At 41.1% G+C, this 26,420-nt stretch overlaps 1 protein-coding gene across 1 annotated transcript; it reads left to right on the forward strand.

Annotated features, from left to right (window-relative positions):
• Positions 1–3,771: 3,771 nt before the first annotated feature.
• Positions 3,772–10,497, forward strand: lto1 (LTO1 maturation factor of ABCE1). Its single transcript, XM_085358977.1, has 5 exons — positions 3,772–3,838; positions 3,903–4,008; positions 4,091–4,161; positions 5,065–5,182; positions 9,237–10,497. Exons 1-5 carry the CDS (start codon positions 3,780–3,782, stop codon positions 9,306–9,308), a joined length of 426 nt encoding a protein of 141 aa, XP_085215103.1. The 5' UTR covers positions 3,772–3,779; the 3' UTR covers positions 9,309–10,497.
• The last annotated feature ends 15,923 nt before the right edge of the window (positions 10,498–26,420 follow it).

Genomic DNA, 26,420 nt, shown 5'->3' on the forward strand with positions numbered 1-26,420 from the left:
ACGGGCTATAGTTAAAACTTCAAATTTGTGTTTTTCCTATGTTGAGTTTGTAACCAGAATACATCCCAAACCTTCCCAGCAAATCTAAAAGGGTCCGGATGGACTGGTCTGGATTCGACAAGTACAAGAGGACATCATCAGCATATAGTGCTATTTTATGTTCTCTTGAATTAACCACGACCCCATGAATACTATTATTTTCTCTTATTGCCTGTGCTAAAGGTTCAATGTAAAGAGCGAAAAGAGTCGGAGACAAGGGACAACCTTGGCGAGTAGATCTTTCCAACTTTATACGGTCCGTGACTCGTCCATTTATCTTGACTCTCGCGGTAGGCATTGAATATAATGTCTTAATACTGTTAATGGAGTTTTCAGCAAAACCAAATCTTTCTAGGACCAAAATCAAATACGTCCAGCTAACGCAATCAAAGGCCTTTTCGGGATCCAGACTTTTTAGTACCGCTTTATGATTACTTCCTCTTACATTATTGATTATGTGGAGAGAGGGTCTTATGTTGTCTTGGGTTTGCCGGCCCCCAACAAATCCAGTTTGATCTTCATCAATCAAATCTGGGATGAACGAGTTTAGCCTATTAGATATAATTGAGGCGTAAAGCTTATAATGTTGGTTTAGGACTGATATCGGCCTATATGAGCTGCACAGCATTTTGTTCTTACCGTCTTTAGCTATAATTGTTATGATTGCCTCAGACCATGATGGGGGTGGGGCGGGGGGGTGGACATATTCTCTAATGTCCAGTTCATTGACCTTAGCAAAACTGGAAGCACCTCCACCTCAAATGCTTTATACCACTCAGCCGGCAGGCCATCTGTACCTGGTGTTTTGTTATTTTTTCGTTTCTTTAAGGCCATTTCCAATTCTTCTTCTGAATCTGTTTGGTTAGGCATTCATTTTGACACTCACCAATTGATGGCAAATCTAATGAGTTAAGAAACATTTTTATATCTTCTGTATTGGCTTGTGCAGGTTGTGTGTATAACATTTTGTAATAGGTTTGGAATGCCAAGTCAATGTTGTCAGCTTGAAAGGTCTTCTTACCCTCAAATCACCCTCACCATCAAATAATGTGTACAATGCACAGCCAACTTATGGAACAAAGCAATACTTCACACAGATCAACTGGACCTGGCCTCTTGTAACTTTACATTTGGCTTGGAAACTTTCATCATACCTTTAGAAAATTGGAAAAAATATTCTCAAACTACAAAATTGAGAAAACATGGGATTGTCAAAATTATTTCCTTCGGGATTAATAAAGGATTCTGATTCTGATTTCGATTTATACCCGATATATAATTTAAGTCTATGAGGGTTTGGAGGTTAGAGCTTTTAAAGTGGGCATTGGGCCTAAATCGTTTCAAAGGTGTTGTCTGTTTTTTGTGAGGTTTCAGTTCAGCTCAGTTTTATTTACATAGAGCACAGATCGCCTATGAATAACATTTAGTAGGGACAAAAAAAATCTTGGATCCCCTGTGGCCCCTCCACAATGACAGGCAAACGGCAGGTCAGCATGTCTCGTGGTAGCTCTGCTACCACTGCTGTCTGGTCTTGTGTGAATAAGAAACACACTGTACAGTGACACATGTAGATTCTGTGTGTCAGCATACACATAATGTGGAGGAGGTGGAGGGACTGAGTGATTTTCACAGCAGATTTTTCCATTTGTTAAAAATTAGATTTAAAAATATAGACCTTCCATTACAACTTGTGACATGAAGGTGAAAACACTTGACATGAATTTTCACCCACAGAAGAGCCAGTGGGCTATGGCCTCATAGAAAAGTTTGCTGAACTCAATCATTAATCTGTGATAGTGTTGCTGATGGTCCCTTATCCAAAACCTCCAGCTGTGTTTTCACAGCTGGCAGATAGAAAGCACAGAAACACGTTCTTGGCAGTCAAACACTTCTGGACTTCTGAACTGTTTAAGATAACTTGTTTTCAAAGGTTAAAGCCATTACCCCGCTGACCAATGCTGCCCATGTTGGCACTTAGCTTTCTTTTAGAAGAATTATTAAATGGCCAGGTCAGCATACTCATACTCACTCACAGAAACCTTCCTTCATTATTCCACTTGGTTTGCAGTGCCCCCTGCTGTTAGAAGGCCACATTTCAAATAAAAGAAAACAGACCTTTTTCATCCAAAGCTCTATAATTACATAGGTGTCTTGCAATGTAAAGTCAGGGTGGTCTGGCTTATTTACAGTTTGCTTTCTTTTAAACGTTTGGCAGGCTAGACATGCCATTTAGGTTTGCTGTGTTTTCTGTAATCTGTAATGTTGAGGAATAAACACCTGGTTGATCTGCACCTCATCTATGTCTCAAGCCTCCTGCTTTATTCCTGCTGTTAATGGCCAGTCCAACAGAGATGAGATTCACGTGGTCTAATTAAGAGTGTCTTTGTTTCTGTAACAGGAGTAAAACAGGAAATAGCACAGAAGCTTAGTTAACAGGCCAAAGCCGTTGGTGAGGTTCCCTAACTGCCAATTTATTAAAACCTAGTTTAAAACCTCAAGTATTCCATTAGTGGGCACAACAAAGTACACGGCAAACTAAAACACAATACTAAATAAAGAAAGATGTAAAGAAAAATTATATTGCTTACATTACTTGCAAGAGTGTACACCCATTATGCAAACTGTGCACTTGACCGACAGAACCTGCAGCATTGGAAATGGACAGGATTAAAACCACACTGATAAAAATGACTAAGAAATAATTCTAAAAATGGAGGCTAAATACTGAATAAATGATCCTTAACACACTTAACATACTTAATCCTTACTTAACACACTGTTTGCTGCTACAACTACACATGTTTCTTTTCCAACTATTTATTTATGAGTGACTTATGTATGTATGTATGTATATATATGTATATATTGTACTATTCTTAGTTAGTGTATTGTCTGTCTTGTCTTAATGTTGGTTTAAAATGGAGCACTGTAACAAAAAATAATTTCCCCCAGGGATCAATAAAGTATTCTGATTCTGATTCTGATTTCATGGTATAGAAAAGGTCGGTACTGGCTTAGTGTTAGAAGGGTTTAATAAATATACATGGTAATAGCACTCAATGTAAAGGTGCATTAATTTAACGTACAAATTATTCATTTATGATTAATAAATAAGGCAAAAGGTTAAAGGTAACATGCTCTTTTCTATTTACTAATGGTATTTTTTATTCTGTATATGTTGTAGCTCTCACGGTGTGTTCACGTACAAAGCTGTTTCATAAAAGGATTGTGAACCATCGGCTTTAGAGACCATCTTTTATACCGGGGATGCTACAGATTCATGCTGATTAGGAGCTGGGTGAGAGGACTGTTAGTCATTTTCTATTGTGAAAGACAAAAGAATTCAAACTTTATTACAGGACTTGAACCCCATGTAAGTTCTCCCCAGCAGTAGTAAATGAACAACTTTTATGAAAACACTTAAAGTTACTCACCAACACACAAAACATTCATCTTTGCTAAATTAGGCTAAATTACAAGCACCGAATTATACTAAAACAGCCGTTTGGGAGCTTTAAGATTTGGCTCTTTTGTGGGAGCTGAAACTTTGAAAAGAGCTCAAACAGGCTGCTGAGAAACTGCTTCATTGGTTTCTATGCGTTTGTCAAAGCAAAAAATAAAATCAAAGAAACTCATACCGTCTGAGAACACTTTCCCTCCTACCCTGGGGGTGGCACTGCCGCCGGGTTCAGAGTTCAGTCAGATAACAATTTCCGGCGAGTTAGCCGGAAGTTGGAGCAATGGCCGACGTGAGAATGGACGATGACCTGTTTGGTAGCATTGTGTTTGCAGAAGAAAGGTGGGTTTAGTGAATAGATGCTGCTTCCTGTAGCAGTCTGAAGCTCAGTTTCGTTGTTTCACAGGTTCCGAGATGAAGGCTACCGGGAAGGTTTTAAGAGGGGGACCCGCCGAGGGCTTCAGGACGGCCGCAGACACGGAGCTAATCACGGGGCCCGGCTGTCCTGCGAGGTGAGGACAGGACCCTTAACTGCGTGATTCAACGTGAACCTCCGGGTGCTCAGAGAGGTTTACTGTCTGTTGTCTCTGACAGATGTCCTTCTATTACGGCTTTGCAATCACGTGGAAATGTGTCCTCCAAAACAACATAGATGGCAAATCAAGGTAGGACCGCCTTAAACACGATCCTCCAGCCGTTCCCGTGCTGCTGTTCATCGCCACAGCTCAGCTAGTACAGGCGCTCTGCGTCTGTGAAACTCTGTGATCGCCATGTTAATCCCGAATAACACAGCACCGTGATGAAGTGCTAGTTACAGAGTGGACTGAAACCTGTTCAGGATCCGTGTATCGGGCTCTGTTGAGCAGGTGTAGTTACAGGAGATAGTTCGCATTGTTTCTCTCTGATGCTGCTGTGAGTGTTAGTGCTCTTTTTAATGCTCCGGAGGCAGTGTGGCAAATGTCAACGCTAGACTCAAATATCCCTAGAAAATACAAAATGCATTTTTTACAGGACAAATCCAAACCTACATGGCCCGATGTGACAAAACGATTCCTCCTAAGCTTAAAAGTAGGTTTTGCCAGTTTGCAATGAATCGTTTGCGGTATAACTGGCAGTGAGTCTGGCACGTTGCTGTGAAGGAGTTTCAGCCTAATCTTTGTAGAACTGTAGAATGAACAGCCTGTTTAAAGTCGTGACAAAGCATCTTAATCTGATTTAAGTCACATTTTGACTAGGCCACTCCAAAACCGTTCAGTGGTGGACTTGCTGCTGTGTTTGGCATTATTTGGCATTGTCCTTTAGGAGTTTCTGGTAGAGAACAGAGTTCAGGCCTCGATTTTTATCCAGGTCCTAAAGCAGCCCCAGCCTGCCACACTACCAACACCATGTTTGACTCGTGTTCTTTTTATGAAATGTAATCATCATTTACAAACTGCGTTTTGTATTTATTTTAAGCATTTACTGCTCCACTCCTTAGGAAAGAAGTTATTTGTTTCACCTGGTCATCACTCTTAGCTGCAGTGTGTGGAATTGTTACAGCTATGTCAATCCAACTTGTGTGCCATCAGAAAGCGTGTGAAAGCACTGGACGCCCTCCTTGGAATGATCCAAAGCTCTCCTCTTGATGATCCGCACTCTCCGAAGCTACAGGATGACATGGGCAAGCTTCGAGCTAAGTTCAGACAGGTACTTGATTTCTTGTTTTAATCGGAGCGGAATGAAGGTTTTTGTGGAGCCAGTGACATGATATGAAATCAGACTTTGCTACTGTCACTCACTGGTTTGTGGATGATCGTTTTAAAGCCTTGAGTCTGAGATTTTGGTTTTTCTCTATTTGGACAAAAAAATAGGTTTTTTTCTTCTTTTTTTTTTGAATCAGCTAGCTATTGGGCTTGCTAGCTAGCCTGGCTAGCTGCAGTTTGCTGAGCAGTTGCACTGTGCAGTAGGGCTGCTCGATTATGGCAAAAATGATAATCACGATTATTTTCACTGAAATTGAGATCTCGATTATTTGACGATATTTATTTAACCCTTACGACCTACTATAGAACCAAGTCCACCAGAGCTTATATTACTTTTTTACATGTTGTAGTGCCATTTGTGGGAGCATTTCAAGTTGCTATACAACTGATATAGCCCATATTTTAATAATATGTATGCATTAAGTCCATAGTAACTACATACATTGGGGCGACCGTGGCTCAGGGGGTTGGGACGCGTATCTGTAACCGGAAGGTCGCCGGTTCGATCCCCGGGCTCTCTGTCCTGGTCGTTGTGTCCTTGGGCAAGACACTTCACCTACCGCCTACTGGTGTTGGCCAGAGGGGCCGATGGCGCGACATGGCAGCCTCGCTTCTGTCAGTCTGCCCCAGGGCAGCTGTGGCTACGACTGTAGCTGCCCCCACCAGTGTGTGAATGTGAGAGTGAATGAATAGTGGTATTGTAAAGCGCTTTGGGTGCCTTGAAAAGCGCTATATCAATCCAATCCATTATTATTATTATTATTATTATTATTATTAATTGCAAAAAAAGTGCAATAAACTACAAAAAAATTGAAAATCGTTTTTGGTTTTGTTTACATATATTTCTACTTGGAGAAATTTAAGAGGTTTATCCCTCAAAACTTTAAATACAAAAAAGTTGCAAAAAATAGTTTACAACAACAGGAAATTTATTTTGAGTGCCTTCATAGTTTTATTTATTTTTATATACTGCAGGAAAAACAAAAAACAATCCTATGATGCAAATTTGCAAAGTAAACAGCATCAAAATAAACTACCGTATTTTCACGACCATAAGACGCACTGTACTAAAAGGCGCAGTCTCAGTTATGTGTGCCATTACTGTATTTAACACACACATAAGGCGCACTGGATTATAGGCGCATACAAGTACCGTATGCGTATTTAAAAATAAAGCGGGAGCAAACCTGAGTTCGGTACCTTACTCACATTTTTATTACCAGTAATCGTCATCATCAACAACACACAAGCATACAAGTGTGCGTATTTAAAAATAAAGCAGGAGCAAAACGAAGTTTGGTACTCACATTTTTATCATCAATCAAACCCATCGAAGTCCTCATCCTCTGTGCCTGAATTGAACAGCTGCGCTAAATCTCCATCAAACATGCCAGGTTCACTGTCTTCACCGTCAGAGTCACTTTCCGTGCCGTGCCTCGGAAATGATGCCGACTTTTGCGAAAGCTCGAACAACAGTGCCAGCAGACATGTTAGCCCAAGCATCTACAATCCATTGGCAAATTGTGGCGTAACTCGCCCGGCGTTGCCTTCCACTCTTGGTGAAACTGTGGTCTCCATCGGTCATCCATCGCTCCCAGGCCGCTCGCAGCCTTACTTTGAACGGGCGGTTCACACCGATGCCCAGCGGTTGGAGTTCCTTTGTCAGGCCTCCCGGAATGACAGCAAGCTCACAGTTCATTTGATTCACTAGTTTTTTCACATCGGCTGTGAGATGGGCACGCATAGAGTCACAGATTAAGAGCGATGGTGATGCGTGGAAAAAACCACCTGGTCTCCTTACATACACCTCCCTCAGCCAGTCTTTCATCATTTCCTCATCCATCCAGCCCTTTTCATTTGCCTTAATGATGATTCCTGCTGGAAACTTCTCTTTAGGCAAAGTCTTTCGCTTTAAAATCACCATAGGCGGCAGTTTCTGTCCATTAGCATGGCAGCCAAGCACAACAGTGAAAGAAGACTTTTCGTGCCCCGTTGTGCGTATCGCTACCGTGCTGGTCCCCTTCTTCTCCACAGTGTGACTCACCGGGATGTCAAAAGTGAGCGGGACCTCGTCCATGTTTGTGATGTGGCTGGGCTGGATGTGTTTGTCGGCGATGTGTTTGCTGCAGTAGGAGCGGAAGATGGCCAGCTTTTCCTTATAATCCGCTGGAAGTTGCTGCGCTACCGTAGTGCTGGTCCGGATGGAAAAATGGCACCGTGTCATAAAACGAAAGCACCAAGACGGACCTCCTTGGAAATGTTCAATGTTCATCTCTTCAGCTAGTGAAACTGCTTTTAGCCGAATGGTGACCGTCGAAACGCTTCTCCCGCTTGCTCTTTGCTCGATGATCCACCGCTCGAGTCTTTCCTCCAACTCGGGCCACCTCGCCTTATGTCCGCGGAAACTCAGCTGCGTTTTCTTGACCTGCCGGAGCTTGTTTTCCAGCTTCCTCCATTTGCGAACCATCGATTCGTTAATCTTAAATTCTCTCGCCACTGCTCGATTTCCATGTTCCTCCGCGTAGCTGATGGCCTTCAGTTTAAACTGTGCTTCGTAAGCGTGTCTCTTTGCCATTTTCAGGGTTGTTAAAACAACGATGTTCCACATAATGCACATACCTGTCCTTTTATACAGGTATGTGCGATTGTCCCGGTATATACGATCAACGCCCACACTTCACCCTTTAACGTTCTCATGGTGTTCTCTACTACATCCGCCTTACAACACATAGGGCGCACCGCGCTATAGGGCGCGCCGCACTTTTTGAAGAAAATCTAAGACTTTTAAGTGCGCCTTATGGTCGTGAAAATACGGTATTTCCAGCAGTGCAATTCGACTTCTCAGCATCCCAGCAACTATTCAGAAAAGCATAAAGTGTTTATATGTTTCATATGTTGTTTGTTTAATTTAAGACAAAAAAAATTTCAATGAATGAGAGGTAAAACTTGAGGGGGTAGGGACAAATAAGTAAATACTTCAGCCTACTCCTTTTCAAACAAATAATGGAATGATATTTTGTAATGATTGTGAAGGCACATGTTTGAAATGTTTGAAATAAAAATGAACTGAACTGAACTGAACTAAAGTCAGACATGACTTATAAAAACACCAGTATAGGCTCTTAAGGCCTACAAGTAAAAAACTACATTTTCTGCGAAAGTGACGTCACTTCCGGTTTAGGGCAGGAAATGGCGGACATGCGATCGTTCGCGCTGACGTCTGTTTCACTGTGGGAAGTGTTACGAACAGCTGATCGGATCGGCAAAGCGTGTTTCTGGAATATTATGTTTTTGTTCCTGCAAGAGCTTTTTATGCAGTTTTTGCAAAGCTATATGTGGAAGGAAACCGTGACCGAGGACAAGCTGATGGCATCAGATGTAAGTACAACTCCTCCGGTTTCATATGCAAAACAAATTATTGTGCTAGCTTACACGGTTCAGGTTCTACAGGGATTTAAAAATAGTTACACAACACGGAGCGTGCTGCTCTGACCGGCTTTAAAGGGTTAACAATGACTTTAAAAAATAATATAAAATAGTGTGCAACACCACTGAAGTTTTTTTTTTTTTTTAAACTCTCTTTTCAACCAACGGCAGTCACTCTCCTCTCCAAATAACTCCTGCTTAGCTTTCAGAGCTTCCCTCGGGTCCTCTTAATCAGCGGTCTCCAACCTTTTTTGCGCCACGGACGGTTTATGCCCGACAATATTTTCATGGACCGGCCTTTAAAGTGTCGCGGATAAATGAGGGAGGGGCTAATAATCGGCTCCGTCATTTTTAATGATCGTTGAAAGCCCAGATCGTAATCGTGATTAAAATTCGATAAATTGAGCAGCCCTACTGTGCAGCACAGTTCTTGGTTAATTAAAGATACCTCTGGTGTAGTTTCTCAGCTGTCTCCTCGTTTCCCTCTGTGTGTATAGCAGATGAGGCTACAGTGTCACCTGATTCAGTGTTTTCCATATTTTCTTCACTGCTTTTTTGTTGCTGCTGTGCAGGTCTGCTCTATGCTCAGTGTCCCATCTGACTTCAAGGATTACATCAGCGTGACTGAAGGCACTTCATTCTAAGTCTGTCTTGATGGTGAACCAGAGCCGACCCAGCGCCCAGACACAAGGTGGAAGCTGATTTGATGTCAGCCTTGAATGCCCCAGCAGATATGGTCTGCAGTGGATTCATCTGAATGCTGGGAGTGTGAGACAGTGACAATCAGACAAGAATTGTGTGATCTTTGATGATGTAGAAAATGTACTGTCACTACAGACCCAGAAACAGGAATTTGATTGATTGATTTCCTACAAATTGATTTATTGCAGTTTTTTAGTTGACTACAGAACTAAACATCAGGACAGTAAGGCGGTGAAAGTTGTGTCCTTAAACATGTAACATTAGATTTGATGAAATAAATAAGATTCTTTTATCTAGATGGTTGCTCTAAGCCCGACCTTCCCAAAGTGTGGCGCCCACACAAACGCAAAGCAGGAGATGAAGCGTCGCTGAATATGTTTCCAAACCAACTTCATTCTAAGACAAAGACTAGAAAATATGGTGAAGCAAATCTTCCCTTTGGCTTCACCTGCACAGGTGCAGAGGTAGGTCTCCCTGCAGGGTTGGTTTCCGCTGTTCAAATCACAGACAAACAGGATCCCACAGCTGTTTATGTTTTTGAACCCATTTTGCACAGAGAGGCATTTTTTGAAAAATGTATTGATAACAATGTTGAACATTATTACACAGGAAACAACAACAACACATAAAATAATGACAGCGTGACGCCTCTGCCTTTGTAAACAGAGGGACAGTAACTGTGTGTAAAACCTGCAGACAGTCAGATTAACAGTATTTCGTCTCTATCATTCTGCAGTTCATCTCATGTAAACAATAACGTGGCCACAGCGTGACGTGAATAAAGGCGCATACCTTTGACGCTGCGTGACCAACTCTGTATTCCTCGTCCACACGGAAACGCAAAAAAGGAGTTTTAAAAAATCTCAGTTTTAATTCGAAACGCCGTTTACGTGGACGAAACAGCTGCGTGTTCAAAATCACCCGTGTAGGTGCGGACGCAGCGTAAAAGAGTTAGTAGTTTATTTTATTACTACCTGTAATTTATTGCTGTTTACTTGTATTTGCTTAACTGTTTACTAAATGTTTGAGGTGTGAAATAAACAGCAATGGAGCAAAATATGGGCGCGTGTGATTGGAGGGTGTGTGCGTGCGCGGTTGATGAAGGTGATAAAGTACATTAAGGTGAGGTTTTGAGGGTGGAACATTCTGTTGAGGAAATCGGATGAATTCACAGATAAATTGTACATCAGTGTTAAGATCAGCTTGACCTTCAGTATGTGTTTTTTAATAACTGTTCTTACAGTTTTTGGACCACGGCCTTCACTGAATGAAAGTGCCCGCTGCAGCGTGTCGGTGTCAGCACGCTACAGTTGTTTAGAAAGGAGGAGCATAGAGGGTATGTTACTGAAGTAAATACAGTGGAACCCCGACTTACAAATACCCCATTTAACGAAAAATTCACGTTACGAAGGCACTGAACGGCAATATTTCTGCCCGTGTTACAGCAAAATACCCGCGTAACGAAATCCGCTGGCTCTGATTGGCTGAGCCCAGAATGCCTACAATGCCTTCCGAATCATGTGACAACCTCTTGGCTTTCGTACTTGCGCTTCGCTGTTCCACTTGAACCACGTATTGTTGTTGTTTTTTTGTTTTTGTTTTTTAATAAACTTTATTTAACAAACAATGAGTATACAACATACGAACAGATGAAGTATACAAAACAACAGAACATGTACACACAAAGCCAGGGGAAAAGAAAAAGGTAACAATTATAAGAATACACGCAAAAATTCACATACATATATTGTTTTGAGAGGCTTTTTGTTGGTGGAGTCTGATATTGATTGTATGTACATTTTCACATCCTTAAAATAATGACAGAAATATGGTGTTTTGTTAGTAAACTTACATTTATGGATAAAAAATTCAGCTAAAAGTATTAAGAAATTTATCATAAAAAAACATTTCTCATACTTCTTGGGGAACTTAAAGAAACAGAATAAAACATTTTCCCATCGTAAAGAAAACTCCCTTAAAATATGGACAATAACAAAGCTGCTAAATTCTTCCAGAATCTCTGTGTAAAAGAACAGCACCAAAAAAGATGTGTCACAGTTTCTGGATGATCCCCACAGAAAGTACAATTAGTATTTATGTCCCTTTTAAATTTGACCATGTAGTGACTGGCTGGATAACATTTATGTAGAATTTTAAAAGAGACTTCTTTCACCTTATTTACAATCAAATATTTATGGGGGACCATCCAGACTGTCTTCCACTTGATATCTGGAACAAATCGGTTCCAATAAGATGTTATATATGGGAGAGAGACGATATCTTCTTGGAATAAACTACGTATTCTCTTATTGCTGTTACCAAGTTCCTGTGAAAAGCAGATTTTTCCTATTGGTGACTCAGCTGGATCAGGGAGAGTGACTGAGGTAGAGATCGAGCTGTCAGTGTTTTTATATAACATTAAAGTCCCTGAGGGTGTGCCACCAAGCACCATTGAGAATTCCTGAACATTGATTGGAAAATTATATAGTGCAATAAAGTCGTTGTAAGTAAGTAGTTGTCCCTCTTTATTAACCAGCTGAGCCATCAATAGGATCCCATTTTGGAGCCAAGTTTCCAGGAAAAGTGATTTATTTTTCTATAAAATATCTCTGTTGTTCCAGATGAGGTATTTGTGAGGTGAGAAGTTGTGTTTATAAATGAGGGTCCACGCTAAGAGGACCTGCTTATGGAAGGATGAAAGCTTTACAGGGAGTTTCTCAACATTGTAATTACAATTTAAAATAAAAGTAAAGCCACCAAAACGAGAGAAAATATGATATGGTATAAAGTTCCAGATAGAGGTAGGGTTTTAAGAAAATGTTTAGCCCGATTAATTTTGAAAGTGTTGTTTAAAGTAGAAAAGTCTAAGACGTTAAGCCCACCTGATTCGTACTTATTCATCACAACAGTTTTTCTAATATAATGCGTACGGTTTTTCCATATAAAATTAAAGAGCATACGGTCAATATCTTTACTACTTTTCTACGACGTATTGTTGTTGCAGTTAGCAATTAGCCTATAGCCTGTCGTTCACTCAAAAGGCGCGATGGGTGCTTCGACCTACGAAAATCTTCGATTACGAAAGACCCTCGGGAACGAATTCATTTCGTACGTCAGGGTTCTGCTGTACTGTGGGTTATGACTGAATGGACTTTTGAACTGAAATTAATCTTGAGGTGAGTTGATTTGCCTTTTTACCATCACTAAAAGTGGAAATGAAACACTAATGTATGAAGCCTAACTTGCATCATGGCTCTCAGAAACTGACACATGTAGCGCTGTCTCTGCGTCTGGATTTAAGAAATAAGTGCTTCAAGTTTTAAAAACATGTTTAGCGCCTTTTTTCTGTTCGTATGGAACATTCTGTATTGACAGAGGACGGCGCCGGGCTCAATAGTATAAATTAGCCTTTATACATTTAGTGTTTCGTTGTCTTATAATGTAATAGTAATCTGATATGTGTTTGTTAAAGCAGCAAGCAACAGATTAGACATGACATTTACAGAAATATGACAATTAGGTTAAAAACCTACGGACAGGCGTGTGGGGGTGTTAAAACTGTGTGATGTGTGTGAGCATTAGTGCTGTGCAAGTGTCATTTCTATCAAAGTGGAAGGAGGCTGCTCCTCCATCAAAATGCACGAAAACAGTAACTGAAATAAATGCACAGAATCACTATATCTATATGTCTTTCTATTTGTTTGTGGTAAGCCTTGTTTAAGTGGTGATAATTATTCTGAATTTCAGGAGCAATACCACACCTCATACTCTCCCCCCGTCGGTCCTCTGTCTATCTGTGCCTCATGCACTAAAACCCACTGTTCTCATTTCCGTGGTTCCACAGTGGTACTGGAGGCCAAGGTAATGCCATCCAGAGGAAGAATCTGGTTAGATACCATATTTCTAAGATTTTCAGGGCCGAGTACAATAACCTCAGACCTAGATTACCTCTAAAGCAGGAATTTAGAGGTCATTCATGTCTTTAAGACATTCCTGCAGTTTAACTAATTGCTAAGTGTTACCTGTCTTCGTTGATAGAAGTTGGGTTCATCTGCATAGCAGTGAAATGCTATGCCTTCTGATGATACTGCCTAAGGAAGCATGTATAATGTAAACAGAACTGGTCCTAGCATGGATTAACCTTCCTATGTGAAGATGACTCTCCCTTTACATGAACAACTTGGAGTCTATTATTGGGAGGTGTGATTTAAACCAATGCAGTGCAGTAGCCTTAATACATATAGTTTGCTCTAATGGTCTAAAGTGATGGCTTTTTAAGTAATTGTTTAACTGCTGCCAGCTCGAAGGCCTGCGTTGTGTAGCACACTAAGAGAGACAGGTTGATCATATTTAAGCTTGAAGCATTAATTAATGGCAGAAGTTCTTTGAACAGTTTTGTAGGAATGAGGTCAAAAAGGTACATTTTACTGAAATTACTGAAGTTAACTCAGAAACATCAATTAGAGAGTCTAAATTAATAACCTTTGTAATTAAAGTAAGAAGTTAATGAAGTCATTACTAGTTAACATTAAAGGAATGATTGGCTCAACAAAGCTACAGTTCAGAAGAGAAACCTGGTGTTGTTCTTATTTTCTTCAATCAATGATGAATATTAGGATTTTCTAGCTTTACGGAGGGCTTTTTAAAAAAATACAAAGCAGTAAGCTACTTAGCTCCTGGCTAATTGATGATCTTCTAAATGAGTGAAACCCCGTTTCTGCTGGTGCGCATTAAATAGTGACAACAGGGAAGAGTGCCACAATCTCCACTAAACGGGCTGCCATGAGTCAGTCTGTGCAGGTAGAGTCACTGCATTGAACTCCCACCTGCACACCTACTCTAGTTACTCTTGCAGTCTGTATGTTTGAATGATTTGGCATGATCCTCATTACATCAGCTGCACACTCCACAGAGGCCCAGAGTTCCTATAGATGTCAAAAATATCTGGAAATGACGTGTTTTTCTTTGGGAAAATAAGACTGAAGGTTACCTAAACAAACTGATTTTTACAGTTTTACATCCTTTATACACTCAGCGCACTCTACAGCCTGGTAACGTGGAAACTTTAAATAAATTGTTACATTTAAGAAAACAGCAGCAGACGGTTTCATAGAAGTGTAATTGGTTATTTTCATGTAACAACAGGACCCAGAGTCCACATTATTATCAGCAGATATATTCACTCTGGGGGAAAACAAGTGAAGGAGACCGTCAGGACCAAGCTGGGTTTCTGAGAAACTTTCTTTCATCACCCCTGTCCTGTACCAGATGTCCTGCTGACCCCCTGAGAGAGACATTATTTTAGAAACATCAGGAAACTGTATCTCATCACAGGAATCCAGAAGGAATCCCGATCTTCACCAGCAGCTCCCTCAGAGGGAGCTCTTCTTCAGATCACCACAGGCCCACTGCAGAAGCTGGACAAACCCAGCACTTTATGAACACTGTGACATTAGGAGGACTCACGTCGTTCTCAGATAAAGCACAGAGTCTCTGAACCTTTACCTAATGATGTTATATTTAGTCTTGTGGAAAGTTCTTCCACAAGTTCTTCGATCTAGTTTTATTTAATGCTATCTTAAAAATCTACGTATCATGTCATATTCACGCAGCCGACACCGTTATATGGATGTATAATCGCTTTGACTTTTTGACTTGAACCTTTTCAGTAAAACAGCTAGAAGCACACCATATAGTAGTTTAACCTTTGTACTTTTTTCATCAGCTAATTTTGGAGTTACTGCAAATTTATTCCAATATTTTAAAATGTATTCAGCAGAGTGAACATAGAGGACTTGTCTGCTGTCACTGGGTGATGCTGAGGGCTGAATCTGAGGGCAGCTCCTGTAATCAAAAAGACAGAAGAATCAGATGTGAAGTTTATCCCTCAAAGCACAAAGAAAGTCTGAGCCTTGCTTGTCTTCACACACTTTAGGATCTGTACAACATTTTATCTTTGGGACATTGGTGCTTTTTAAATGGAGATCTGCAAAGATGAGATGGAGCAGGTTTCCTGGTTCAGTCGTGTTGCTGCATCATGGTTACCTGCAGGCAAACAGAGACAAACATGGCGATATTATCAGTGTTTGAGCTGCTGCCTGAGCTCTGGACAACATATATTAATGCTTGGCATTATTTCTTTCAAATGAAGTAAGCTGTACAGAGTACTGCACATGTAAATGTGTGAAGAATATCTCATTAAGAATAATTCAGATTCATTTTGAAATAAAATATTTGAAACAAACTCACTAAAACTATATACAGAGATCTAAAGAGTCAGTCCTGGAAAATAAAGCCCTCTCACCACCTCCTTCAGCTTATCTGGAGAAGTATCTAGCCTTTTCCAGCCTAGCCAATAGATGTAATCTCTCCAGCATGTCCCAGGTGTATGCTGGGGCCTAGGAAACTAAGAGAAATAACGCTTTTATTCTTCTCAGGTTTGCTGGGAATTGCTTCTTCATTCATGATTCATTCAAATCTTAAGTGTGACCTGCATCCACACTCTGTGCTGAGTTTTGTCTCAATATGCTACAAAATTCCTGATAAGTTAAAGGACAAGTCAGGTCAAATTCAATGCGATCAATTCCATATGACTATGGAACTGGCTTCCAGTAGTCTAATTCCTTGGAATTGTTAGTCTGCCTGCCTATCTATCGGTTCTTGTACTCTCACCCGCGATCAGCTGATTTTGTGAGGAGGAAAATAGTGGCACAGTCTGCAGCGTTGATATGGACCTGGGGCGATTCTAAGATCAGCGCTTTTGGGGGTGCTGAGCACCCAGAGAGCTGCCCAGCCAAGCAAGATAAACTTGACTCGTCACGATGAGACGGCTTCCCCGTCTCTGTCAGTCCCTGCATCCTTAAATGTCTTCAGTTGTCTCCAGTTCTCTCTGACTGTCTCCTTGGTGCATTTAAACCCCTGTTCCTCCCTGTCCTTGTGGTCTGTTTTCTTTGTCTCCATTATCAGTCATCATAATTTTACCATCTCTGTGCAAGTCTGCAAATTTCTTTATTAAATCATAAGATTCTTAAATTCATCAAGTCTCTGGCTGGGTCCTCGTCACAAAACATGACACCACTGTACATTTTAACACTATTTAATCCCACATTCGTGAAAGAAAAACAAAACACTTTTTAAAAGTCTGTAACAAAACCGTCAAATCTGATAAAGGTTATTTAAATGCTGCAAAAGAAGAATGGATTGGAATAAAAAAATACAAATCCTAACCTTAAGTACTGGGGGAAATGATGAATGATGCTCACAGTGAGTAAGAAGTAAACTGACTGCATTTTTTGGATAGAGATTCACTTTTAATGTGTGTGTATAATATAACATAGATACATAAAAAATACACTCCAAAATTAGAAGAGTCCTTGAAATGTACAAATGTACAAAATATTAATAAAAAAATATATAAAAATGGAGGCAACTTTGCCTGTGGTACAATGTATGAAAAGATCTTTACTGCAGATACTTCTATGGCTCTACCGATTTTTTTCTTTTATTTTAACCTATGTCGCCTCACCTTGAGGTTGGCAAATCACTTTTGGTGGTCAACTCTCTCAAGCAGTTTAACAGTTTCTGTTGTGCCTGTCACTGCTCCCTGTCTGTTTTCTTACCTGGTTCTTCCTGACCTTGTACTTTCTCCTCATGTTCCCTCTTTCCTCTCTCCCTCTTTGGACTGACAATCATACACAAATAGATTGTATTCAATTAGATGAAAAAATTACATTAATTTGAAAAAAAAAAACAAACTATTAAGATCACTAATACAAAAAGTCCTCTCAGTGTACTTTCAACCAAAAGGCAAATAACCAAACCACATGTACATCTAATAAAAGATATAAATATTGAAACACTGATCCAACATTATCCTTTATTGATGGATCATTTGATCTTACACTTTTACCTGAATGTTGCCCCTGGGTTTAATATGGGCACACATGACAAAATAAGCAGCTTCTCTCACTCCATTTCAAACAGGACAGTGGTAACAACAGCAGGCTACGGACAATCTTAAGTTTTAGATTTTAAATAGGCTGTATACATTTCAATGGGAGTAACAGGACAGTGAAATGTTACTGATTTTACTACAGAGCAGGATGGATTGTAGAGTAGCAAACATCGTCGGCAGTAGCGGTCCTAGCCTGTTTGGTGCCCTGGGCGAACATTCCCTCTGGCGCGCCCCCCCCCCACATAAAACGTTGTGTGTGTGTATAAATGTGTGTATAATATTAAGGATTGTACATTAAACATAAAACATAAAACTGTTGTCGGAACCATATTGAATTTCACCAGAGAAACACACACACACACACATATAAAGAGAGAGAGAGTATGCATAGTTGTTAGGAGCTGGGTTCTGGTTATGTGGTGTTTTTGTCTGTATGTGTTTTTTTGGTGCCTCCCTTTTTGTATAGGTAGGCGGGGCAGCGAGTCACTGAACCTGGCACACCTGTTACTCATCAGATGCATTCTTCAGAAGTGTTCTTTAGGAGCTACCTGACAGAAGACTAGTGTCAGGGAGTACGGCTGCAGTGACGCGACTCGGCTGACGTCGCAGTTGAATCGCACGGACGAGTGTGGTGGGAAATTTGAAGGTGGACGTTACGGACTGAGTGAATCGATTCGTTTTTGGACTTTGGACTACGGATTAGGATCACGGATAGTGGCAGTTGGCATAAACTGGTATGTGACTGGCTGGAATGGCGTCTCTGGTAGATGAGGATTAGGGCTGCCACGATTAGTCGACTAGTCACGATTACGTCGACTATCAAAATCGTCGACGACTGATTTAATAGTCGGCGCGTCGTTTGAAGCTTTGTAAGATCACAAAAGACGCAGGAATGAGTAGTAGGATTTAAGAGTGTAATAACGGACTGAAACAGAAGATGGCAGCACTGCATGTACACTTGCAAATTCCAAAACACAATGGAAGTGCTCCAGGACGCTAGGGGCAGTGTTGAGCTCGATTTGCAAAATAAACGGCAAGTTTGTCTGTATGGGACGGTCTAGTCTCCGTCGCGCTTCCCAGGTTGCCTAGCAACCATGATACTAACCGCTGGAAACGTGTCATACAACTTTGTTTGACAGAAATGAAGGAGAACATATTTTGTTAATTTGTTTGTTTGTTTGTTTCTACAAGAGCTTTGTGTGATTTGATAAGTATCTGAGGCTGAGACCACAGGACAGTAAAACATGATTGTTGGGCTTCATTTTTGTACTGAACAGTCATAAAATCATCACATTCTCTGTAAGATTAAGCTCAGCTATTGAACGGCGCATATTTTGAAGTAAAGGCTTTAAAACCAAGTTAGTACAAACATGGCTAATGTCACATAACTTTCCCGACATGTGGCCAACAGTAATGTTTTAATGTTCTTCATTATTAAACATTTGCACATAAGTGACATAATATTCAGTACTTACTTCTGAAAGTTTACTCTTCGGCCGCTCCGCTTCCGCCGTTTTTTTTTTCCGGCAAAATTATCCACACCACCACCGCACTATGAAGTCTGGGATATGTTGGGCCATGAAGGCTACACCGACCCATCCTTAAAATTCAGGGAAATTAAGGACGCATTTGAGGGCTGCATTTCGAGCAGCCTTTGAATTGGGACAGCCTTCGTCGTGTCGCTGTGACGTAATCGGCCTTAAAATGCGGCCTTTAAGGCTGCAAACCCTGAATTGGGATACAGCCCAAATCCGGTCATTGGTACTTCCTGGCTTGTGTAGTAGTTACTAGGTAACAAAAGCTCAACACTGCCCCTAGCATCCTGGAGCACTTCCGTTTTGTTTTGGAGTTTGCATGTGTTTTGGAGTTTGTACGTGCTTTGTCTCTAGGGGCCACCATAAAAATGCCACCTTTTTCAGAAACATCCAACTAATATATTTCAGCTAAATCACAAGGGGAAAGAATTGCAACTTCAGTTGGAGCTTGTGAAAAGATCTTCTTCCTTGCAGGGAATTTCTTCCTCCCACTGTGATCCCACTTGAGGTTGTCCTATCCAGTGCTGGGTGTCTCTTCATGCTTTTGGACACTCTCTCCACCAATATCCTACTTCTTCACAATTATTATAGATAGTAAACATCTTCGTTAAGGCTAGAGAGCTCCCTGATTTCTTTCGGGTCCATATTCCTTGTCATGATATTTGCTGTTGATGCATGATGCGCTCGTTTGGAGGCAGCCCCCACATTGCTGGAACTGGTGGGTTTGGCTGCTGTTGCTGCTGTGCTAAGGCTGCTGGTACTGCCTGCTGTATTTCAGCCTTCAGATCCCTAGATGCTACCAATATTTATCCAGACCTTGCCTTTGTGTTGGCGGCTTCCATGTTCTTCTCTGCAACCTGACGTTTCAGCATCTCTTCTGTCAATTTTTCGATTTCCTTGCAATGTTGATCCTGTCTTTGACACATCTACAGTCTTTGGATTGCTTCTACCAACAGTTGTTTCAATTGGTCAGTTTCCCTCTGTAACTGCTAAAAACTCCTGGAGTTGCTTTAATGTAGCTTCTTCATCTTTCCTCTTTAGCTGAGGTGCGGCCTCTGCAGCTGCTGGTCCAGTCTAAGTTTCTTTTACACTCTGTGTTGGATGATTCTGCATCTCCGCTTCTTTCAACATCTGGTACTTGAAAAACTCTTCGAGCGGTCTCATATTTCTGGGACCATAAATGCCATTTTACTTTCTTATTTAAGTCTGACTATTGTGGTTCAAATTCCCAGCTTACTTTCAATTTGTTTTGTCTTGATGTTACAATCAATCTAAATATACCCTATATATTTTGGTGTTTATGTATTTATTTTGTTTGTAATTAGTTACTTAGTTACTTATTTCAGCTTCAGTTATTTTATTGTTCTTATTTTCAATTTCTTTTATTACTCAAAAAAATATTCTTTTTTAAAAATTGTTTGTTTTTAATCTATGATTTATTATTACTCTGGTCTTTATGTTAATCAGTCAATTGATTTTCTTTGTATTCTTTTAAATCCTCAAACTATATTTCTTATTTATTTTAATCTATTAATTAATTATTCTTACATTATTTGATTTATTCCATCTATTATCAGTTCCATCTGCGTCCACCACGGGCTGGGGAGTGATCTGCAGTGTCACCCTCCTTCCACCAGGTGGAGCCAGATATCATCCATCCATCCATCTTCTTCTGCTTTATCCGGGGCCGGGTCGCGGGGACAGCACCCTAAGCAGAGAAGCCCAGACCTCCCTCTCCCCAGCCACCTCCTCCAGCTTATCCGGGGGAATACCAAGGCGTTCCCAGGCCAGCCGAGAGATATAATCTCTCCAACGTGTCCTGGATCTGCCCCGGGGCCTCCTCCCGGTGGGACATGCCTGGAACACCTCACCCAGGAGGCGCCCAGGGGGCATCCTTGTCAGATGCCCGAACCACCTCAGCTGGCTCCTTTCGATGTGGAGGGATGGTTGAACTTCTCACCCTATCTCTAAGGGAGAGGCCAGCCACCCTTCGGAGGAAGCTCATTTCCGCCGCTTGTATTCACAATCTCGTTCTTTCGGTCACTACCCACAGCTCGTGGCCATAGGTGAGGGTAGGGACGTAGATCGACCGTTAAATTGAGAGCTTCGCTTTTACACTCAACTCCCTCTTCACCATGACGGACCGGTGCAGTGTCCGCATCACTGCGACCGCAGCACCAATCAGTCTTTCGATCTCCGGCTCCCTTCTCCCATCACTCGTGAACAAGACCCCAAGATACTTGAACTCCTCCACTTGGGGCAGGAACTCATCCAAGTGGATGCCTAGCCAGATATCACTTATTCTTAATCCTACCACTAGTTGGCACTAATTTATATATTTTATAATTTTTTTTAGCTGTAATACCGTCTTTTGCACACATAGTGTTGCACTCTGTTGAATAGACCCGTGGTTACTAGTTCTTCTTCACTTTTACTCAACCAACAAAGAACAACGACAAACAAAAGACATACATTTACCTCACTTTGCTGCTTTTATGGGAAGCACGATATCCAGTGTTGGGGAGTAATGGAATACATACGTATTTAAAATACAAAATATAAGTACCGTATTTCCCGGACTACAAAGCGCACCTGAATATTAGCCGCACAAGCTAAAATCAGGGGAAAATCCTGTTTTGCACATACATTAGCCGCACCTGACTAAAAGCCGCAGGTGTTTCAATGTTGACTTCTCATATGTAAGAGAATATGCACAAAGGGAATGGTCAGCAAAGAGATGGCTGTTTGGAGACATCACTTTTATTAATATTTTGAAAAACAAGTTATGGGTACATATTTGCATAACTTTTTAGGTATATGTACAAGTACTGGTAATTACAAGTACGAAACATGTACTGTGCTTCATAAATGAGTAACAAATGTAGTACATAACAATAACCTACAGCACACCAGAAAAATAGATCCGGCCTACCTTTTAGGCTCAGGTGCAGTGACACGGCTTTAACAAGAAGAAAAGTCAGTCATTCACCATCTTTCTCTTCTTCCTGCGCACTAAAACCACCAAAGTCCTCTCCTCCAGTGTCGGATACAAACAGGCTCAGGATGGCTTCGTCATCCACTCTCAGCTTCTCTCCTTCGTTGTCACTTTCAAAACCAAACAAATCCTTGTTGTCAGTGTCAGAGTCGAACACCCTCAGAAGGGCCGTGGCGGTGTCCTCCTCTCCATCATGCAGCAGTCCAGCCCTTCAAATCCGTTGGTGATCGTGGATGTTTTCACACTTTTCCACGCTGTCAGAATCCACCGGTGGAGTTGAGCATAACTTGCTTTTCGCAAGTTTATCGCCGCTCGTCATCCACGCCTCCCGCTGAACGCGTAGCGCTACTTTGAAGTTTGTTTTTCGCCCTACTTCGTATGGCACTACGTTGCCTGGTGGACGGATATGTGACCAACATACCACTCTTGAACCCCGATTCTTGCATGCAGAGAAGTGTATATAAACACAGTGAGTTAAAAAGGTGACTGAAGAAGAAACACTCAGAGCATCGTAGGAATCCCCCAGCAGCCTAGACCTATTGCAGAGCCAGAGGGTCCAAACCCCATCGCCATTTGGGCCAGAGCCCAAGGGTCCTGAGCTCGCCCATGCCACCGGAGCTGTGGGTTTCTGAGCCAGCACCATCTGTGCTGCCAGAGCCCGAGGGATGTATTCAGTTTGGTCCTGCTTCATCTCGTTCTGCTCTGTCTGTGCCAGAAGGTCATCCCTTCCGTCACGGCAAACCGCCTGAGGAGTTCCATCTCTTTCGCTGCCGCTGGCCACTTGCAAGACTGCCTGAGGTGTCCCATTGCCCAGAGTCTCCGTCACTGGCCGTGTCTCCTCTGTCGTTGGCTTTCAGAGTTTCTCCATCTTTGCCATCAGCCTCTTGGTCCACCATTTAATCTTTACCTCCACTCACTTCCTCTTCTTTATTTCCAAAGTCATCCTACAGCTACTATCTCATGCTGCCTAGCTACAGTCTCCCCTGACATCACCCCACCCCATGCAGTCTCCCATCTCTTTCCGATTGCACCTTCTGTACAAGATGTAGTTCACCTGTGTGCATCATCCTCCACTTTTACAAGTCACACTATTTTCCTCCCTCTTCTTGAAGTACATGTTCACCACAGCCATTTCTATCCCATCACTATCTGACTTTCTATAGTTCTCCCCTTAACATCATGTCTGCTCAACACCTCAGTTTGAACAGGTGTGATGTTTCACCTGTTACCTTCACCTTTATGTTCTTTTTAGGTCTATGTCAATCACTACCCTCTCCCCACTGGGAACACTCTGTACCACTTCATCCAACTTCAGAATTCTCCTCCAATCATAGGATCCTGTTGGTCCTACGTTTGGAGATGGCCGAGTTTGTAAACAACACAATTATACAGATTTCAGATTGCTTTCCCTCTTAAGGATCATATCATGATGATTATTGTGGGGTCTTTACCTTACAATATAAAGCCCCTTAAGACAACTGTTGTTGTAGTTTGGCAGTTTAAAACTAAAGTTGAACTGAATTGAATTGAATTGAAAGTCCCCAGGGCTTCCTGGGTGACTCACTCACTCATGAGCCATGTCAGGCCTTGGAAATAATATATTCATTGCAATCGCATTTGTCAATTGTGGGTGTATACATTCAATCCCGGTTGAACCTACTTTGATTACCTTTTCCAGAACTGAAATCTCAACTTCCATCTTCCCATCAATCAACTTATTGTTCATGGTTAGACTCTTACTGTCTACGCGCCAAAGTCCAAGGGATCTTTCAGGAATGGTAGTGGAACTGATTTTTGACCTATTATTTTCTTATCTCAAACACAATGTTTTACAGAGCAGGTTAGGTCTGCAGCATGGCAACATAGCCTATTAAGAAATGATCTATCTTTGCAACATCTAAATCCCAAGTTTAACCCTGAAGTTATCTTACTAAGCCACAAATCTTAGCTCTGGTCTTCATAGTTCTGGCCTCCATCTCTCATGCCTTTCTGCTTTAGAGTGAGGTGGAAATAAAATGAACCCTGCCAGAGTTTGATCAATGGTTTTAGCAGGCAAAACTTCAGTAGTAGCTAGCTTGTTTTTGAGTGCTGCTAATGAACACTGAAAGTTATGCCACACACAGTCCTACTGCCAGACTGTAAACTACTGCTGAAAAATAATCCCTGAACAAGAAAGAAATTACTCTGCAACCCTTAAAAACTATATTACACACTTGTGACGTGTATTAATGTGTTTGGTATAGGTAGAGCAGGTCATCGACTAATTGAAAGTTTGGTAGTCTGATTCCTGGCTGCTCCAGTCTGCCTTTTAAATATCCTTTAAAAGGCAGACTCTGGTAACCCCAAGGTGCTCTTTGATGCATCCATCACAGTAGAAATGTTAGAAAGCACGCCGTAGAAAAAGCATAGTGCTTTTATGAATGAGGCATGCTGAATAAAGCGCCAAGTACTCAGGTAGAGTAGAAAAGTGCTATAGAAGAACCACTCCATTTAATATATTGTTCAGTCTTGCAAAAACACATTCAGTTATAGTGAGCAGGTTTGAGCTCCTCTGGACCAAAACAGGCAACCAGTTTTCCAGATTCCATCTAATGTTTTTATTGTGTTGTCAACACAAGGATGAATACACCGTTCCAGTTGCAAAAAACTGGCATGAAGCAGACACAAATGTGTGGAATGATTTGTGAAAACATTAAAACAGTCTATGGCTTACTGAGCATGACACTGAATCTACATACAAATTCAAATCAACTCACTGACAGTTGGAGCAAAAAGCTTTTTCTTGTATATAAATATAAAAAGGGGAAAGGAAGGCCACTATGGGCCTAAAAGGAAAGATAAAGTCTCTTTCACCGAGACAGCTTAGCACTCAACAGAGTTATACATATCCCATTTTCTGTTATGGCACCAGTATCAAAGCATGCCCTGGACTCGCTGGTTTCCATTGCAGATGCTTCACCTCAAATAGTTTTATGCAGCTAGTAGGCACTGAACCAACAAGTAGAATAGAATATAACTAAACGGAAAAAAAAAGACTACAAATTAGAGATAGTTGTTGACTGTCACATGAGGTATTGTGGATCAAAGCATTTCTGTACATTGTCTCATTTTTCCTTGTTTTTGGAATATTATGGAAAATTTTTCTGTAGTTATGAACAAAAAAAAGATCACATAGAATACACAAGAAAAATAAACAAATGAGGATGTCAATAACAATTTCTATGAGAAAGTTCAATCCTAAAATGGCATTATATCGACATATGTATAAAACAACCAAAATGTAGCAGCAAACAGGAGAAAAGCATGGTTTTTAATCAATTTTTTAAACATGTAGCTGGAATTTATTTTCTATAGCAGCGGAATACAAGGAGTGTTTCTCTCCTACTCTATCCTTAATGTACAATCAGAAACCTATTTTACAAGGTTCCTACACAGTGTGACATGCTCACAGAACTCACGTTTCCCACGCTTTGACTCCATGTAGTAGAGAGCTCTCCTTGCTCATGGTAACCTGTCCATCCGTATGTATAAAGTATATATCAACCTGAACATGACAACATCCCCGTGCTGTGTAGGAGCCCTTGTATGAAATATACAGCAGTAAGACGCACCCCATTGGTGAGCCCTCAAACTTTTTGCCACTTCTTTTGCTGGCTTCGCTTCCCTTTTTCCTCTAGGCAAGTCCCAAAAAACGCACACCACGTCTTTTAGGTTTGTGCAAAATCAAGTTAATATTTTCACCACTCTCTTTTTTTAAGCTTCATTGCCCTCATAATCTATGACACGTATGTGAGCTGGGCTACAGCAATGGAGAAGAATTACAGAGACTAGTTGCAGTTTGACCTGTTCTGGAGGAAGAAATAAGCTTGAATTTAACGTCAGCTCATGAAGCCATGGTCAGCATGAACCTACAAAGATAAATAATATGTTTTACTATACAAAAATGATTTGAACTATTAAAATAGTACTTTTTACGTTTAGCTCTGGGCCTTTAACATTTGGCTTTGCACACATTTAAACCTATAAAATCATGACGTCAGAGCAGCTCTACCTGTATGAAACACTGAGAACTGGAAGGCAGCTACAGCGAGCCACGGTGCTGAGCAGCTTTCAGTTTCTGCCACAGTGCTCAATTCTGTGTCCCACACCATGAATCAGATCCAGGCATAACTGGGTGTAACTGTCAGCAAGTACTCCCCACACTCTCCATCATCAAAAGACTGTTTTCATATTGTTTTACAAACTATCACTGTGACTTTTAGCTGAGCCAGCATCACTGACCAAAAGTGCTTTTCTTTAGAAAACAAAGTTGGAATGAATTACGTCTAACTACACAGAGAAAGAACAGACTGTGGACTGCTCTGTTTATATTTGATTTTATCAAATAACAGGTAAATGGGTAAAGCAAAAATCAAAGATTGACCAAAGAATTTCCCTAGTCCAAACCTTACAATAGCAGTCCAAAGTCTTTAAGGGTGATAGAATGTGAGCATCTCACCCTACGTTTGCTTTAAGACAAACAAACAAACAAGCTTTGAAGAACAGAAGCATAAAACTAACTAACTGAGAG

Source organism: Diplotaxodon limnothrissa, linkage group LG1, assembly GCF_057381915.1.
Source record: "Diplotaxodon limnothrissa isolate DT_005_m linkage group LG1, D_limnothrissa_male_GT1.1, whole genome shotgun sequence".
Taxonomy (NCBI): Eukaryota; Metazoa; Chordata; class Actinopteri; order Cichliformes; family Cichlidae; genus Diplotaxodon; species Diplotaxodon limnothrissa.

What these genes read in the sequence shown, in the direction of transcription:
- lto1 (XM_085358977.1), top strand. Translation starts at nt 3,780, where the DNA reads ATGGCCGACGTGAGAATGGACGATGACCTGTTTGGTAGCATTGTGTTT. An exon ending in GGGCCCGGCTGTCCTGCGAG is followed by an intron (nt 4,009 to 4,090) that starts GTGAGGACAGGA and finishes TGTCTCTGACAG; the next exon opens with ATGTCCTTCTATTACGGCTT. An exon ending in AACATAGATGGCAAATCAAG is followed by an intron (nt 4,162 to 5,064) that starts GTAGGACCGCCT and finishes GTGTGCCATCAG; the next exon opens with AAAGCGTGTGAAAGCACTGG.